Source organism: Poecilia formosa, unplaced genomic scaffold (assembly GCF_000485575.1).
Source record: "Poecilia formosa unplaced genomic scaffold, Poecilia_formosa-5.1.2 Scaffold56, whole genome shotgun sequence".
Taxonomy (NCBI): Eukaryota; Metazoa; Chordata; class Actinopteri; order Cyprinodontiformes; family Poeciliidae; genus Poecilia; species Poecilia formosa.
In genome coordinates, this window is record NW_006799995.1 from 817,167 (window position 1) to 837,126 (window position 19,960).

The window sequence follows — 19,960 nt, forward strand, 5'->3', positions numbered from 1 at the left end:
TGTAAAATAACATAAAGAAAACAAAAATGAAGTATGTGCACCATGTGTAAGTAAAATAGGCTGTTGAAGCAAATATGTAAAACTCATTTCCTTGTATTATCTCAGCACATAAAAGTACCCAAGCACTGGTACACACCTGGGGGGGGGGAATAAATTATTTGATTTTAATATTGCTGTATAATAATAAAAAAACAAAGTATTTTGGACCTTTTATTAGTTTTTGTAGTATTTAATGAACAAAAGGCAAAATGCATTTTTTAAAATTACATTCATGAAAACAATTTAGAAAATACATTTTTATTTTGTATTCGATTTTTATGAACATCACATGTATATTTAAGTGTTTTGGCTGTAATGCAACTAGATGATACATGTTATTTGCACAAGCAAATCTGCTCTGTGGTTTATAAAGCCATTTTGTACAGAGAGCTATAAAAATTGCTTTAATTTGCTGTTCCTATAAAGGGAAGTGGGTGGAATCACTTCTGTTTCCCCAGTGGTCATTGCACTGTATATTACTGATGCAAAGGCTGTTATTGCAGTTGGGAAGCAATAGCTTTGATTAGCAAGAACAGTGGAACATGATTGGATATTGGCTTTAAGTGTCTCACATATTTCTTCCTAATGGCCATGTAGCTAAAAGCCGGTGGCATAAATTTAGGAAGCAGCTTCGTACTTGTTTCTGACATCCCAGCTGATTGTCAAGGGGAATAGTTAGTGTTTTCTAGTGCTTGGGCAAGCCCAGTCCACACACAATCCTGCATGTGATTGTTTCGTATCCATCACTCTAGAATTACAAAAATGCAGCGACCTTCTCCCTCAATCTCTGTACTGAAATGTATGCTGTCAATTTGCGAAGCAAGTTGCACAAATGCATCAAGGGTTCAGATAAATCTAAACCTTCTTTTCTTGAAACAACCAGGACACTGGGTCTGCCCCCACATTCATGTTTGGTGCTACCCAATAAGAGACCTTCAAGGTGAATCTTATCGGGACTAGACAGAGCAGAAAGATGCTTTAAAAGGCAAAACTGTCTTTTTTCATTTGATGTCTAAAACCTTAAGCTGAAACGAATTGATTCAGGGACTCAAAAGTGCTCCGTACCTCCCCCTCAGCTGATTCCTCGTGGGCCTGTTTATTCATGCTAAGGTAAGCTAAAGGAATCCATCTGCTGTCAGCTGGTATTGAATTTGAGATTAGTTTTTATTTCGACCTCTAAAACAGCTCGCTCTGCCTACAACTTGCCTCGGTGCCGAGTCTTGTTGTCTGATGAGCCTTGGAACGCACGCACATATCACCATCTGGCAGCAGGGGACAGATAAGGGTAGAGTTAGCCTTTTTTTCCCCCTCTTCAGACACTATTTCACAAAGACCTCCATTTCCGGCCTGTGGCATTGTGCCGTCAACCAACTGAGGGTTCCAGATCACTCCAATTCAGTGTCATTTTGTACTAATACATTTTGGAAAGTAGACAAATTTGTTATTTGGTATAAGCAGATATTCCCAGCACTCCTAATACCTGATTGTGGATTCCCTTCTTGTTTCTGTATCATAAAATGCAGAGATGATGTGGTGTGGCACAGTAACTAAGAAGACACAATTTGACAAAAACACTGGGAGGAGGTTGTCGGGATCATTTAGAGAGTAATTTTTAAAAAAAGATAAAGAAAACTAAGTTATTTATGAGCTTACAATGAAAAACTAGAGGTAAGATGAAAGGAGAGAAAACAGCAGGGAACCAAGCAAGAAGGCACACAGAGTACGAGTCCAGGAGCAAACAGGCATGGTAGTTGGGGAATGAACAGCACGGAATAAATAAGCAGATGATGAACTGATATACAGAAATGAAGATTAAAAAACCCCCAAAAAACAGTATGCAACAAAACTTTATGGACACGATAAAAAGGAGAAAATTACCACAAATTACAAAACCAAAAGTCTTTTAGATCAAAGACCTGTAAAGAAATGGAAAATGAAAACATACCAGAGAGTATATATAAAAGACAAAAAGAAAATAGCATGTGTTTAATAAGATGTGTTCAAATTCACAATTATTTTATTAACAGAATGAAAAAAATAGGACCAGCGAAATACATGGATATAAAATTAAACACTTGACATTAAAATTAACAGACATTAAGTGAGATATTTTTGTTGTTATAAGTGATTGAAATATTACTAAGTTTATTTAGTTTATTTGTACAGTATGTTGTATTTATTTGTGCTTGTTTAATTTCATGGTAGAAATATTTTACTACGTCCGAAGTCGTTCAAAGAATCAATGTTGGTTTTGAGTTAAATTGCAGATGTCAAAGTTGGAGTTCTGTTTTCAGATTTTTCCATGTGTTTTTTTTTTTCAGAATACATTTTATTTTCATTTATGTCCATCATAATAAAATTTGTTTTTGAAAAAGCCCACAAATAAACAAAAAATAGTGGAGTGCTTTTACTTCCAATCTAATTATCTGATAACCTTAGACTTATGTAAACCAATACGGATGTTTTTGCCTTGATCTTTGTCACAACTGTGAAGCCATTAACTACGTGTAGCCATTCTGCTTTAATTTTCATTGGATATGGATTGAGAAATTGGCTAAGGACAGGAGTCTGATCAATTTCAGCATTGATAGTAACTTCAAACTATTATAAAAAAAAAACAAAAAAAAGAAAACATAAATTAATCGGCTACCAACACTTTTTAATCCTAGAGGTTCCGAAAACATGCAAAGGTTGAACGCTCAAAACAGCTTTGCCGTATTCAGCTCAGCCTTCCTGTTATCCACTGAAAGTTTGTCTTTCTCTTACTCTCTTAAAGCTGAAATGAACTGCTGAGGGGTCTCAACATGCTATAGCAAATAGTTTAATCATGCATCCTTCATTAGCTTCATCTGAGTTTCCCTTGATTTTATTGTAATCAACTTACTACTGCTGTAAGTAGCTAACTTTACTAATCTTTCCTTAATCACAGAGAACTCCACGGAGATGAGTGTTGTCACTGTAACCTTGTAGCTCTTGCATATAGTGCGTACGTTGACCAGACAACTATTAGATAATGAGGTTTTCAACTATCAAATCACTGATCAGGACATATTGAGCTGAAATTGATCAGACTCCTGTCCTTAGCCAATTTCTCAATCCATCTCCAATGAAAATTAAAGCAGAATGGCTAAATTTGTACTTCCCTCCATCAGTGATGAAGGTTTTTTTTTTGTTAAAACGAAATAATTTCTCAGTTTACAATGACACATTTGTGATCCAGCTCATAATTGCCACAGGCTTTATCTCCCCCCTTAGGCTTTTGCATAGCAGGTGCACTGCCTGCAGAGGAGCTCTCTTCTGGTGATCTGTCACTTCTTATTGCAGCTTGAAGAAAAACGCTTTGTATGACAGACGATGATAATTAGGTGGATACTTATTTTTACATTTTTTTCCCCCCCCATTTGTCCTTGTGGAGAGAAATAATCTTTTTTCAGGGCTCCTTCTCAGACATCATCACAGATTTAAAAAAAAAAGGAGTTAATCTGAGTTTTGAGGTGAAAGACAGACACCCTACACCCCCGAGACTTGAAAATGATATCTGCCTCTCATACAAATGACTTTCTCTAACTGTTGAATATTTCTACTTTTGGGCTATTTAATAAATGCAAAAACTCTCTAACTAACCCAAATGAATTCCCTTTTCAGAAAGGATAGCTTTTATTTGTTGACTTCTCCTTAGGCAGCTCTTACACAGTGTCTGCACATGCATTTATTTGTATAATCCAGAAGCTGACCGTCAGGCACACAGCTAAATTTAATTGTATTCGAAAGCATGGAACAAAAAAAAAGTTGAAATCCTGCCCACTGCTCTCTGGCATTTGTGCATGACCTGCAAAAATTGGGTTGCACGCTTGTGGGTTATAAATTTGAATTGTCTGTGAAAATACTTCCATAAAACTTTTTAACAACAACTTTATATTTAGATCTTTATGTTACAGTTTCCTAGTTACCAGTTGGCTACTCTGGGGCTTCGAAGATGTGGTAGATTTTAGAAATTAGTAGAAATTGTAGCAATAACCACCTACTTTAGATTGCATTAATGTACTCTAAATTTTAAATCTTACGTTTCAAAGGAGTTATAACTGCACTGAAATAGAAGAGCACATTTTTCACAATGTTGTGATTAAAATACAGTTAAAATAAGTATAATAAATATTATAGATATTTTCCCCCTATTATATTTCTGATTCATGTTCTAATAGACTCCATCCTTCTTATTAACTAAATGTAAGAATGGACTGAAAGCTTCTTTTATATGAAATAAAGCTTTAAGTTATGAAGAACCCACTTGGTTCTCAGGTGTCTAGAGAAAGGTTACTTCCAGACTTATTTGAATAGCCCAAAGTGTCTAATATGTAACTTTAAGTGTAAAGAGCTTGAAAGGAGATTAAAAAGGAGCTCAACAATTTGGAAGCCTCCTGGGCACACAGCAAGTTGTTACTGAGATTAAAGAATTGGACAATAAAACAGAACCTAAGTTCTGTGAGAAGAGGTGCTGGCACTTTAGTCTCTGTTGGCTGGACAGATAGTCATCTTGGCAACAACAGCAGTTCTGCTTGCCCAAAGATCACTTCAAAAATCTAAATTGGACTGGCCTATCTTTATGTGCAGGTTTTTGAGATGTCCAGAGACTTCTCACTTTGAATTTAGAACTGGTCAGTGAGTATCTGAAAGATCACGGAGGTTTTAGCGATCAGTGCTGTTGTTTGTGCATGTCAGTGCACCACAGACGCTCAAATGCAAAAGGTTCCGGATGGAAAGTTTGCATGTAAAAAAGTGTGATTAATTGCAATAAAGTTTTAATACATTAAAATTGATTGTAGCCCTGACAAATGCTCATCAGAGCAAGCGTTTAATGTTTTTTTTTTTTTTTGATCTGGTAGAATAGTCATGTTTTATCTTTGGTGCTGTGTTCCCTTCTGCTTGGTGATTACCTCAGCTTTTGGGTTGATACTACGCAGGAGTACATACAACACCGGAGACAATCTGGGTCAGATTTTGGATTTCTGAGCTAGATTGGATTAACCTTTACTATTAATGAAAATATATCAGAACTTTATTTCAATGCACAACTGAACTGAACTTGGTTTTCTACACCGTAAAGAACAGAACAGCTTGAAACTGGTTTGCAATGCGTATTTCTCTTGCTTTAATTTTGAGTGCTCTGACTTTGGTTGTTTCAATATATTATAATACTGGGTTGCTTAAAATTGTTAGACTTTGCTGCAGCTACACTACAGCTGAGAAGCTAAATGACGTCAAAAATTATTGAATAGTTTTTACCATCCAATGCTGGATAATTTCATCGATGTACGACTTTATGGAAAAACAGAAATAGTTGAAGCAATTTTTTTGCCGAGCGCTATTTTGCACATTAAATGGAATTGCTTCATTAGATATGCTATGTGGACAGATTATGAAAACATCCAAGATGTGTTTTAAGTTGAGAAATAATGTTTTTGAGATAAATGTTTGATTTTGTCTGAAAAAGGAGATTATTTTGATTAATCTTCACGTGGTCTTATCAACACTCAGGAAGAGTGCGGCAGATGTCACGGTCGGACGGTGGAGAAGTAAGAGGTTTTCCCATAAGGGAGCCAGTTCCCGAAACCACACACACACACAAAAAAATCTTGTAAAAATGACCCCGCCATACCATGCACAGGGTATAAGGTTTGTGGTGTCCAAATGACCCTGTTTCATAGATTAAATAATAATAGTAGTAGATGAACTTTGTATTTTTGTGTTTTTATGATGTAAAGCTTCTTGAACTGCCTTGTTGATGAAATGTGCTACACAAATAAACTTAAAAGATAAATGGAAAAAATGTAAAGGGTCAAAATCCACAGGTTGGTTCACAATGTGGAACAATTATTTATTATTAATATGTTGTACCCCGTTCCTAATGGACCAGTTGTCAACTTGCTGCATTGTTATTCACATTTTTCCTCTTCAAGCCTCTTTCTCCTCGTCTTTCCTCTCTAAACATCCAGTGTCTGCAAACAGAGAGATGTTTGCAGTGCTTTTTCAGACTCTGCTGGAAATCAAATCTGACGTAGTCTTTGTCTGTTCTCCTCCCAGGAAGCGGAGTCCTGCTAAGGCCCGTATTCACTAAGCAACCAGGCAGTGTGGTGTTTCCCATTCAGCCTGGCGAGAATCGGAGAGAGGTGGTGTTTAGCTGTGAGGCCCAAGGACACCCGCCGCCCTTCTACAGGTAATGCCTGCAGACATGGCTTCATGCACGCATCGTGTTTGTTGTTACATGGAGGCTCCAGGTAATTCCTCAAGGCTACCAAGTGCAACATTTGCACTAACGGCCTGTAGAGATGGGATTTATTGCTTGAGGAAAAGTGGGGATTTGTGTACCATATGGCTCACAATGGCTTTCCGACTGCAGAGCTTAGATTCACTCTCAGTGATGGTTAATAAAGGAATGACTAATTCAATCCCCCCCCTTAGTTATTGCTGTCTTGCATATTTACAATGGCAGTGAGGCATTGATGTACAGAGTTTACCGAGAGCTTTCTGTGATACATACCAATATTGGCTAGTAAAATAAAAAAATGACCACAGACATGATGAGTCTGACATCTCCATGGCAATGTGATAATTTGGGGCTACTTTTGATTCTTCAGAACCCGGATGACTTGCTGGAGAGTTGATGGAACCATGCGTTCTGCTCTCCGACAGAAACAAAAACTGGATGAAAACATGCAGCTCTTAGTTTGTAATCTAAATTCACTGATTCACAACACCCCATCTTCTCTATATGGTTAAAAAAGAGAGAAGAAAATGAATGAAAATGAATGATTTGGAGTGGGCTAATCAAAGTCTAGAGTTAAATTGAATTGGCATGCCGTGGTGTAACCGCAAACAGGCTGTTCACACTGGAACACTCTCCAGGATGGTTCAATTTCCACAATTCTGCCAACAGTAGTAACACTGGTAACTATTTTTTCACATAGCTCTAGGTTTATTTGGATTGCCTTTTCTCTTTAATAAATAAATGATGATGAATGAAAATGCTTATTTCAAATTAACACACTTAAATATGTGATGAGATGTGACGGACATCAACAATACCGCATGATGCGAATGAGGTGGGTCATGATGGTACAGAAAAAAAAAAAATGTTGACCTGGTTTGGTGCATTGGACATGCCGTTAAAGCCCTCCAGCCACTGTGACCCTCAAAGATGAATGATTTCTTTTGCCAGAACAATGGCAATGACGAATGAGGAATTCTGACAAAATATAAATAAATAAGTATCTGTGTAACCTATAAAAGTATTATCCATCACATTGGACTAGGTAGCTGTTGCTTTCCTGTCTGTATAATTAAATGCTGAATTTAAAAGTTGGCATTTATTGTGCGACAGGCTGAATTTGAGCATCACAATGTGAATGTGAATGCATTTTTAATGTGGTCAGTTTTACGATTAATGTGCAGAAAGTAACAATAAAAATAAAATTGAAGCACTCAAGTAGTTTCTTTTTTTACTGTTTTAGAAAAATGAAAACAGAAAATGTAAATATTGTGCTGCCTCTCTGAGTTCAGTGCCTGAATTTGTACAAATGATTTATAACTAATGCTTCAGTGATCCCAGTATGTAATGCCTTCAATATCATTCTCATTCAAACATTCAAACTACAGATCAATCTGACATTTGAGTAATCTCACCATTAGCTTTAGTTAGTTGTTTTTTCAGCTGTAATCTCTTGGACCCTTGTAAAATTCTGCTGCAGTTCCAGAGTGGCTCTAAACTCCTGCAGCTACAGGCAGGTGTATTTCAGGGGCACCAAGGACACTTCCATTTGTTTTCTATGGTCCAGCAATCGTAAGGCAACATAAAGCCTTCACTCCAGCTGATCTGTGTCCCCCTTTGTTTTGTCTCATCTGGAGCTGTTGGACCACTTCCAGCTGTGATCACTAAATCAGTCTAATTAGCCAGTCTGGTGCACTGCATATGTCTTCCTCTTCCCACTATTCTTCAACTCAGCCCTGTGCCTGTTTTTGTTTAAATCCCATCAGCTGAAAGAGGGTGGCGATAATGTCATCAAGAGGAGGGACAATCCATATTCATTTATAGATGAGCATCTTTTGTTACTTTGTTTTTGGTTGTTGTTGTCTTTGCCAGCATCGCTCTTCTCTCTTTGCAATGTAAGCCAACCACAGCAAATGGTATAGTGGAAATTTAAGTTACAGATAAATCTAAATCTTGTTTTGGATAAAGCAGATATTTGTGGTTCAGTGTAAAGGAGGTAATTATTCAATACTAAAAGAAGCTACAACATTAACTTTGTTTCTGTACTTGGTCAGTCATATGTAGTTATTTTTAGGTTGTAGATGTATTATAGTTAATTTTTAACTCTCATTTTGCTGCACTTACTGAACATCAGCCAAGCATAATTTTATTGTGTAAAATAATCTACACCCCTTTTTGGAGCACAGTCATATGTTTATTATTTATAAACAAAATGGTGTGAACTTTTTTTTCAGTTAACCTGGTAAAATTGTATTACTTGCATTCCTTTGCATGCATGTAAAATAAAAAAAGCAACATAAATGGTTATATTTATGTCTAGACTTTATATGGTTTGTTTAAATTACCTCCAATTTCTGATTATTCTCCACGATTTCCCATAATTCCCATGACACATTTAAAATCTGGGATGTCATCTTAACATCCCATGAAAACCATGAAAAGGCTTTTTGTCTGAGTCAAGTCCAAGCAGGCAAAACGACTTTGGGCCCAAAACAGCAGCTGAGAGGCATAACCAGTGACATTGTGATTACAGGTTTGGGAAGTGTCCTTTTGTTCTCATATTACGCCTTATGCCTGAACATTATGGAAAGAGACCAGACTTGATTCCCACCCTTGATTTAAGACAATGTTGCTCTCATAATGAACCTACATATTATTTGTTTCTTTGTTTGTTTAAAAGAGTCACAAACCTTCAGTATGCCAGTCTGCTTCTCAGATTACATTTCTTCTCTTCTACTTTTCTCAACAAAATGACAAAATTTAAAAATACAATGAGCACTGATGAGACTGTGGCCATGTGTATTTGAAAAAAAAAAAAAAACATTTTTATGGGTTTAGTTAATATTAGAGTGATAAATAAAGCATATTTTGTCATTTACAACTTATTTAGAAGATTTATTGTAATGATGAGCTGTTCGATATATTTGTTAAATACTTTTGAGACACTCCTTTCTGCTGAGTTATTACTGATCAGACTCTTGGCACCACATTGTGTAGAGAGAGTACTAAATCAGAGTCAGAGACGAACAGTTAAACGTGTGACTGCTGTCATTCACAGGTGGATGCTGAATGACTCCTTCATCCTGCCCATGCCGGGCTCACGTTTCTCCCTCGTGGGTGGGAACTTACACATCACCAATCTGAATAAAGACGAAGATGTGGGCATCTATCAGTGCTTCGCATCAAACTCTTTTGGCACAATCATCAGCAGAGAGGCCAGTCTTCATGTTGCTTGTAAGTTCACTCGTGATTTTACTCATCAGTGTCTGTTTATATGTCTCTGGTTCTCAAGGGATCCTTTGGAAGTCTGAAAAAAAAATAATAATAATAAAAAAAAAAACTACTAGAAGTTTTTTTTTGCTTCTGATAAAAAATGGCTACATTTGTAGGATAGCTTAGAAACTTCAGCATCTTTAGTCAAGATATAATTTCAGGTCCACAGATTTACAGCAGGCTTGCGCTACATTTAAAGCAGCATATATATATATATATATATACTGCTTGTGAGGTTTGTTTTCTTTAGCGACTTTTCTTTTTTCTGTTTTGTAAATCACTTTGATATTCCTCAGTTTAGTTCAACATTTGCTTTGCTGGGAAATTCATCAGACGCCGTTATCCACTAAAGGTTTGACGCCTCAGCTTGCGTTTTGTCAGCTCAGTCTTTTCCTAATCGTTTCCTATGCGCCACTGAGCAAGCAGCATCCACCTCTCTGCAAAGAACTCGCTCGTCTTGGCTTTAAAGACACCTACGCCAGAATCCTGTACATTCAGTTTGACATCTAATTTGATCTTTTCGAAGTAGAGAAGCTTCTCCTGGATGTTTGCCTCTGGATTCTGAACTTTTTGTGAGAAACCACAGTCAACTTGCATTGGCAAAAACCGTCTCCAACTCCATCACACTGAGATCTGGGGTACATTAGGGTTGGGTGCATCAGTGTTCACACTGTTAACGTACTGCAACAGCTTTCTGCTTCAAGCTGTTAAAATGCTGCTGGTAAAATTATTTTATTTGTTTTATATGTTGTATTTATTTGGAGTTTCTACTATCTACTGTTTAATTATTATTATTGTTTTTACAGTAGTGTGTTTTATATCTGAGAAAATTGCTACCACGTTTATATGAATATTTTCCAACTCTGATTTTTTTTTAAATGTTTTTTTGTTGTTGTTTGTTTAGTTTTGTTTTCTTTTGGACCCTGAATGAAACATTGGTAATGATGAAACATTCTTATTTCTGCTCTCTGAGGTAGCAGAGATGATGCATCACAACATTCATACATCATATTTTTATGCCACATTGTCTGTGCGGCATCACTTTTACCAAGGTGAACTTCGGGCCTCCTCTCTATATGGCGAGCCTGTATCAAATGACACTCCTGATATCTGTGAACAGATGGGCCAGCTTGATTGAATTCTGATGTCTGTTTCTCTGCCGCAGCCGACTCGGCAGTGATCCTTGGCGAGAGAGCACCGGCGATGTTCATCTCGCCGCTGTTTGGTGCTTCTTTGTCGCAAAGCAGCGGTAAATCATCAGCATACAGAGCAAATCTGTATTCCGAGCTGCCTGTTGGGCTGCTGATGATATTCACATTTCCTATAAATTTTTGAGGCCTGTCCTCAGCTGTATGTCACCGTGATTGGACTCATTCATTGCCCGGGCCTGGCTGGAGACCCGCTGCTTTTGTCAACAGATGAGGACAAGCATCAGAGCTGACACGTCGTACGTCTTATTTATTGCTCTTGGTTTAACTTAATTAAGTGTGCGGTGTGATTGAGCGGGTCTCAGGTCAAGGGAATAATTCATGGTGGGGCAGTCTGTTATGAGTCAGTATCATGTCATTTGTAACAGAATCTGACTCTGTGGGGCTCAGGATCCCCTTTCAAACACAATGTGGTTTAATGACTCCGGGAGTGATAGACCAAGGTAAGAGCCATTAATGAAGCGAACACCCAGGATTAAAAGGTTATGTCTTCACTGGTAATCTCCTCACATCTGGCCCCCTAAAACTAAATGCTTTTAAACAGAGTGATTTAAACTAAATTACAGATCGTACCCGCAAAATTTTACATTCTTCAACAGTATCATCTGAAATCGCCATTTTTTTTCTCCCATCCAAGTCCTCAATGATGGCGAACATCAAAGTCTTTAGTTTTGCGACATCTAATGAGGTGCACTTTTTTGCTAAATTGGATTGCATAAACATGTGCGGCATGAATGGGAATTAAGATTATGTTTTTAATCCTCCGAGAGATAGATGATATAACCGTTTCCATTACCATCTGTTGTGGGCTTAAACCTCTAAACATATAAAGGTTGTTGATCCCCTCGACAATACACACAGTTAAAAAGGTTCTTTTCGCCTGCCGAGAACGCTGGAAGGAATAATCTAGTTGCTTATCTTGCATAGAGCCAGATTGAGTTTCCTAATCTTGTTGGAATGCTTTCTGTTTTTTTTTTTTTTTTTTTTTTTTCAGAGAGTGAATGGATTTTCAGTAAGGCGAGATGTTACGTTATACAGCTGAATGCAGGGCCTGTAAGCATGGTTAAAGCCAGTTTTAAGGAAGAACACCAGTACAAGAGAGATTTGCGCTGCATGTGGAGCCATCAGGATATCACAGTGTTAAATGATGAGTGAAATAGCTGAATTTATGATAGAAATCTGACATAGTGACAGCTCTGTATATGGATTTCCATTGAGATTAAGTTTGCCCTTGTATTTGCACTTAGAGCTGCACCTAAAATTATTCAAGCCCAACATCAGATTTGCTTTATTATCTAACAACTGTTTGCAATGGACGGCTCCAACAAGATCAATTTAAATAGCTCACTGCAGCTATTTCAGCCTATGAATGTAGAGGCTTCTAATTCGGCCCCTGCTTCAGAAACCTGCTCTTGATTCTGATATTCTTGCAAATCTCCAGCCTGCCTTTTATTGAAGAAAAAACATCTTGAAACGGTAGTTTACAAGCAATTAATAGTTTTTTTTGTTTTTTTTTAGAAAACATTGTATTTTATATGCTTTTCAATCTTATTACCAAGTTTTACATTGTACCCAAGTTTATCATAGTGAATGCATTATTATTGTGGTTTGACAATTAGAACCACAATAACTGCCTTGTAGAGCAGTAGGTGTGTGCCAGGACTACTGCATTGCAGTGATTCAAATCTTATTTGGCAGTGTCAATTTTTTCTCTCAAACTTTGGGATTGTGTCTCCACTACTTCAATGTGGGATGCCTCAAGGTTCAGTTTTGGGCCCCCTTATTTTCTTCCTGCATAACCTAGCCCTTGGCTCTTTTTTTTTTTTTGTCAGAAACATTGAATTGGTTTCCATTGCTATGCAGATGACTACTTATTACATCTAGGCTTGATTGCAGCGACATGCTTTATTATGGGGTTAGTATTGTGTACTTCAGGTTGTGCAAAATGCACCTGCATGCTGTTCTTGTACACTCTTCCTCTTTTTGAATGGTAAATTTATGTTATGCTTTTATAGCCTAGCCTGTTTTAAACATCTCTGCAACTATCTCCAACCTGGGTGCTGTGATCCTTAATCATCATGATTCTGTTTGCTGCCTAACCTTCTGAGATGTTTGAGAAAAGCAGAGGTTAAACAGCAGTTTTTCTAACTCCACTTACTAATTAGTTGGCTCGCTGTTGATATTATTTTTGGGAACTGAAAGGTACTGAATGCATTTCCACACCTTTCAGCTCTTTCTTTGTTAAAATATTTGAAAATCTTTTTTTTTGTTTGTTTCAAAGAAAATGCTCTGCTTTATTTTGGTCTGTCACTTGATCTTGTCAACCAAACATTGATAGTCAGTTATTATGGTTTTGCCATCTTATGATTTATAATTAATCAGAGGCCATGTTTCCAGTTTGTGTTTTCCAAGTAAGAACATTTGCAGCATACTAAGAACTTTTTTATGCTGTTCTACAACTTAAGTTCAATCTGGACAGACTCAGACGAGAACAAGAAACAATTAAAAGATTTAATGACAGCAATGAATAACAGTTCTTTGGCGCTCGGGCCCCGGCAGCTGATNTACCATGTGACAGACAGATAGCTATAAATAACTTGTCTAAATAGCTGTCAGAAACTGGAACAAAAGAATCTCAAGGGCCGGTGTCGGCATAAATCCACACACTGAAGGCATTTATCCTGTCACTTGCTGGTTTCATGGTCCATGCTCACATACATCACACAGGGAACCCGGCTTTTCGTTAATGATATTTTTAAATAATACAAATTTACGTGTATCTTATTATAAGAGTTAACATCAAGTAAATCTCTGCATAATACTTTTTAATTGGATAACATATAAACGAGACGAGAATTAGAATCCTCTTAGCAAATTTCAGTATTTTATGATCCAGCTGATCCCATCTAATTAAAATAATGATGATCGCTCTTGGCAAAAGCATCTAGGATTTCATTTGACATGTCTGTATACAAGTTAAGATCTTCTGAAAGGTAAAGTTGGGATGGCGACTTTACTTTACAGTGCACATGTTGCAGTAGAGAGTAACAAAAAGTAGCTTATTGTATTTCCTGAATATGTTCTATTCCAACCCAAAACATACAGTTGTTCATTCAGTGGAAGCTTAATGGTCAGAAATAACACGAACGCCGCAGAATGTTAACAGCTCTTCAGAAAACGCTGAAAAACCTCTCCTTGCCTTTTGTCCGGTGGAGAGGTGATAAATGTAACCACATCACAAATTGCCCTCAAACTCACATTCCAGCAGAATCGCCTCATTTTGCTTCCCCACATTTGCCTCTCATTCATTACTGCGAGTCACATCGGAACAGCTAGCTCCCAAAAATGCAAATTCACATCCAATTTCATGGACCTGAAAGCACTCAAAATAGCCCGGACCCTGCCATGGCTAAGCACATAGAGGTGCAGAACCGTGATAGGCTTGATAAGAGGATCCACGCGGCGTTGAACAGCTTGCCTTGTCAAGCATTGTTGGCTTTTAGTGCGTCTAGCTCATTAACGCTCCACCATACACCAAAGGAATATTGATAGAAAGAACTTCACTCGGTCTGTTTTTTTTTATTATTTTATTTTATTTTATTTTTTTACATATATTCAAACTTAGAAATAAGGCAGTAATAAATCAGGCTCTGCATGTTGCTCGCACATTTTGATGACAGTAATTTATGGAAAGCTTGAAATTGGGGAAAAATACTGTTTTCAAACGCCTTTTCTTTTCAATCCACTAACTTGTCACACATGCTGGTTTGGATAGTTCTCACATTTTGGAAAGAACTACAAGATGAATTCATATTCAGCACAGTCATCCATCCATCGTCTATATCGAAATATCCTTGCAGGGTCGGAGGGGGAGCCTTTCTCCAGCGGTCATTGGGCAGGAGGGGGGATACAACCTGGACAAATTGCCAGTCCATCACAGGACACCACTGAGGCACACAGGACAAACAACTAGGCAGTCATGTTTTTTGGACTGTGGGAAGAGGTCGGAGTACCAGGAAGAACCCTGCATGCACAGGAAAAAATATGCAAACTCCATGCAGAAACAAACTAGACCTGGATTTGAAACTTTGCTACAAGGCAGCACTGCTACCAACTGCACCACCATGCACCTCCAAATACAGTCGTATTTAATGAATTAGGATATTATTGGCACATTATGTTCAGAAATCCACTGAGTGAAATGCATAAAATAAATACAAACGGATCTTTTCAAGCATTTTTCTGTTAAGCTAGTAAAAACCTAGAGCTTAAGATTAGAATATTACATCAGACTGGCAAAAAGAAAAAAAAAGGATTACAAAAACGAATTGACCTGATGAAAAGTTTATTTCCTGTTTCAAAGTTATTTGTAAAAGGTACATTTTAATCTGTAATCTGAAAATAAATACATCATACCGTACAAAATGAAAAAAAAAAGTTATAATTCAAAATACTTCAATCTGTATTCTAAATAAAGAACAACTAAATATAATGTGATATGTGTTGCACACCTACAGCTTGACCTTTCACCCAAAGGAACTCTTCTGTTCTCAGGGTGATATCAAAATGTCTTTGCTGTAATGTGAGAAATATATGACCTTTTCCATTGCTCTGCTCAAGAGGCTTGGCTTAGGTTCGTGTCATATAAATGATTTTATTTGGCTTAAATTGAGGTAAATCAGATTTCACTGCCAAATTATTATGAAAGTGTTATGACTGTAAAGGTGCTTTAGAATATTGTTTTAAGAAAAAAAAAAATAGAAAAATATTTTAGCCCTTATGATCCTTGTCTTCACAAGGTTCTGAGAGACAATTAAACACTTGAGGTATGTTTGATAATATCTTTAATCATCTTAAGTAATAACATTTTGAACATTGATTTAGCTGCTGTTTAGGTTTGTGTGTCGAAAATCATCTAAATCAAGTCAAAACACAAGAAGTGAAGTAGAACATCAAACCTTCTCATACGTCTGAAATATGCATGCATTCCCAATTACTTATTTCTAAACACATCTTCTGGTTAAATTTAATATGTATTTGTTTTAAAAGTGAGATTTTATGACATTATATTTGTTTTAGATATGTATCACGAGCTTGAATATAGACCTAAATTACACTGTCAAGGATTTAAAAAACAGCAACATGGTCTCACAGCTATCAATTATGAAGCCGACATATTTACCAGCTGAGCCACAGAACAGCAGGGTCATTGTTGTGCAAATCATTCAGAGGTCCTTTTTTTTGTTATTTGTTGTTATGAGAAAATTAATGAGTTTACAAATTACAAGTTAAACTCTGCTTCTCCTCTGCCTCTGAGATATTCTGTGAGCGAACTATGTGGTCTTTGCGTGCCACTCACAAACTCAATCAAAGAAGTGCTGCTGCTCTATGAGAGTGAAGATGTGTGTAGAAATTACAAATCATGCTATACAACTGACAGTTTTATGAAAACAAACTGAACTTTGGCTCTGCCGATATTGGGAAAACAGTGCAAATGTTTGTCCACGCTTCAGAAACGAGTGGATTCCGTCTGCCAGAACGGCGCCAGTAATGCCTCTAATCTGTGTTTTTTTTTTTGTTTGTTTGTTGTTTTTTTGCCTCTCTCATGAACAAAATTGAAACTGCTCCGGAAAAATCACAAAGATAGAATTCATCCTTAGTGATTCAAATGAACCTGTATTTGAATTTCAGACTACATTTCTGCCTTTTTTTATTTATTTTTTTGCCACTTTTTTAAGGAGCTTTAAAATGTTTACTTCAAAGTGAAGACTAATAGCACTTTTAAACCAGACACTTACCACTTTGTGTTAACCTAGATTAAGCTGTATCTTCAAGCCAGCGCTGGAAATTGATGTATCCCTGACTCAAGTTTAAATTAGGTCTAAACTCTGTCATTACATTGAAATTTGGGCTATTGCTTAGTGGGATACATGCTGGAGCATCATTTACCAAAGGGAACTTATCTTCCTATGCCATTAAATGGAAGATGTGCAGTACTGTGAAAGATGTATTTAAATTTTAGAAGTGTTGAGTGGTAAGACTTTAATATGCCTAATTTATGTTTGTTTATTTGTTTTGCTTAATTTGCCACAAGTGTGTAGATTTTAGCTTGATTTGATTTTTAACTTTTTATGGATGAATTGTTCTTCAGATCGTCCTTTGGAAAGAAAAGGCAGCAATTCCTCCTTCAGATTGAATTAGACAGATTGAGACAAAGTTGGGAGACACTTTTTGATAGATCGAGAGTCTAATTGGATGATTCTCAATATAATCAAATGCCATTTAACTTGACTATAGCAAAGTATTTGAAACCAAAAATGGAAAATCTTAAAAACACAAAATCTGTGGTAAAAGAAAAGCATATAGAGCATCTTTCACAGTATTTTGTCTACCAGATGGGGTCAGACACAGTTGTGAGTTCATTGGATGCTTATGTGTGCTATCTTTTCAATTGGCTTTAAGAAATTTGCAATAGATTTTGTCCAATTGTTCATTTTGAACTCCAAAATAAATGGATCTGTTTTTATGCCCAGTGGTTATTATGACCTCATCTCCGTTGTTTATTTATTTATTTATTTTTATTCAAACATGATTTATTGCCGTCGCCCGGAGTGAATTTCATCACATTTGAATATTTATGCTCAGATTCGGTAATGGAGTCATTGTCACAAAAGGGGATGGTGGTCATTTAGGACTCAAAATGCAGGCGAAAGGAGGCAGAGGCGGAGCGAAGATGAAGATGTCCGATAATACAAAAAGAAACGACGGACAACAACGTGTGCAATCCAAAAAAATCTGAACTGAAGATGATGACCATCAAACTAGGCAGACTACACCAGGACTGAGCCAATGAGCCAGCATCGACTACAGAGGGATACGTACTGAGTGGGACAAGAAACGGAGGCTAATGAGCAGAGTGGAACCAGCTGAGAGTGCAATCAGCGAACAGAGACAGAAAGTATCAAATAATCACAGAATGACTGGAAGAACAAGAACTAAATACAGACCAGAAACTGACAGAAGCTAGTAAGACAGCAAGGATAACTCTAAATGCAAAAGAAATTTAACTACCCAAACACGATAAGCAAACTTCAAATGTGGCAGTCAGGATAGTTGTGAGGACAAACATTTTACACCCACAACAGAGAAGGACTGATGGTTTGCAGATGAAAAACGTGGGGTCCATGATATGATCTAAACTGGTTAGCTAACCCTTTTTGCTTGTTGTTACCTTATTTTTAGATACACAGCTTGGTTCCATGTTTCTATCGTTCACCAGAAGCCTCTGTAGCTTTCAGCAAGTAGGCTGCTGTGACACCAGAGAGAACTGGTGCCTTTTGAAATAAAAATTAACAAGTAATGATATATAATGACACAAAATGATGAATATAATTAGGAGTCAGCCTCTGTACTACGAATTTGCTTTTCCTGGAATGGTAATTTGTTTTATTTTTATTATAACTGAGGGTAACATACTCATATGATTTTTGCTATAAAATCAAGTACAATAGGCCTGTAAACTATGTAATACTTCCCCTTTAAAATATAACTAGAGGTTTTATTTACCTAAAGAGAATATGCTGCATTCTTGTATGTAGCAAGCAAATGTAGTTTTCACCACGTCTTACCTTTTAATAAGCCTTTTAAATTTAAATTTAGTGTATTCTCATATTACCAAGTATTTTGCTCAGACCAAGCATGTAAGTCCAGTCAATAAATCTACCTTGTAATTTATTTGTTTACCAGATAGTTATTTAATGTTTCAGTGACATGAAAAACTGTTTTCAACAGTACTAAATACAATTTTATTTTATTTATTTGTAGTTGACCTGTTACCCTTTCTTTTCTTTTGTTTGTTTTCAAAGTGATCCAGTAGACTCCAGACCAGATAAATGCTAGATGAGAAAATCTGTCTCATGTTTTTTTCCATAACAACAGGAGATAGCAAAACATTTCTAACAGTAATCTAGCATGCAAAGTATGCATTTCTGACAAGATGAAAAGATTTTGACAAGGCAGTAGATTCCTGTATATTCCATATTAAACTCTATGTATGGCTGCTCTCAAACTGAACATTAAATAGTCCTTATTCTGGGTTAGGGGGTTAGAGCAGAGGTGCCGCTCAAACGCTTATAACCCAACAACTGCGTAAGAAATACCCAAAGCTTGTAAAAATGAGGTGTTGCAACCCAGGATATTCTGTTAAAGTTCTGGTTTTGGTAATTGAGCCTTTTTGGACATATTGTACAGTGAAAGGATTGGGTAATTGGATCTTTTTTGCTGGCTCTGTATTTTGTTGTCCTCACACTTTCATACTGTGGTTTGGATGGTGTCTACACAGTGCAGCCCAAAGTTTAAAGCCCCTAAAATTGCAGAAAATGTGGAAGGCAAAAGTAATCTACTGACATAGAGTTTGCTTGGTTTTTCTACTTAGAACTGTGAATTTGCCGTCACGCAGATTTCTTACATGCAAACCAATCTGAACCGATGTGGAAAAAGGAAGCTCTCCTCCCTTGTTGAATCATAAACTATAAGGGAACAACCCCTATTTCAGAGGGAAGGTGAGGTGTTAACAGGACCACCCATATACAATTAGGAAATCACTTAAGTATAATTTGTTTGGGACCATGAAGTTGTCTGAAAAATCAACACATCGTCACAGCTGTGGGACTCCAGCAGGTTACCTTGAATACTGAAATTGTTTCAAAAGCAAAAAGCAACATCTCATCCTGGAGGTCACAGCATAACCCAGCACAGCAGAACCTAAAGCACCAAAGGCCTCACTTGTTAAAGTCGATGTCACGATGGAGCAAAAAGAAAGGAAGTGAATTGCTCCTAACTCATCAACTTTGAGGTCAAATATTCTCTTGCTATCTAACATATCCCACCCAGCAAGATGTGGTGTGATGAAGTGATAATTAATGGTATTTACGCCACATCAATGCTCAAAATATTATGGCTGATCAACATGAAGTTTTGATTGTGTTCTGTGTCTGAGGGATAAATGAAAAAAAAAAACATTAGCTGGGGCTCTGAATGCATTGTGTACCCAGAAAATAGCTTCATTCAACAGGAATTGATAAAAATCTGATCATGGAAGCATGACAAATTTGCAAGGAGAATGGACAGAAATATGATATACAGTTTTTTTTTAAGTTGTATGGAAGCTTTCTAA

The 19,960-nt window shown here is 36.9% G+C and overlaps 1 protein-coding gene across 2 annotated transcripts in view; it reads left to right on the forward strand.

Annotated features, from left to right (window-relative positions):
* cntn3a.1 (contactin 3a, tandem duplicate 1) overlaps window positions 1–19,960 on the forward strand; it is a 92,747-nt gene that overhangs the window by 16,304 nt on the left and 56,483 nt on the right. For both annotated transcript variants that reach the window (XM_007553336.2, XM_007553337.2), the window contains exons 3-4: window positions 6,121–6,253; window positions 9,363–9,538. In XM_007553336.2, the coding sequence (XP_007553398.1) occupies window positions 6,121–6,253; window positions 9,363–9,538 (309 nt within the window). The remainder of the gene's footprint in view (window positions 1–6,120; window positions 6,254–9,362; window positions 9,539–19,960) is intronic.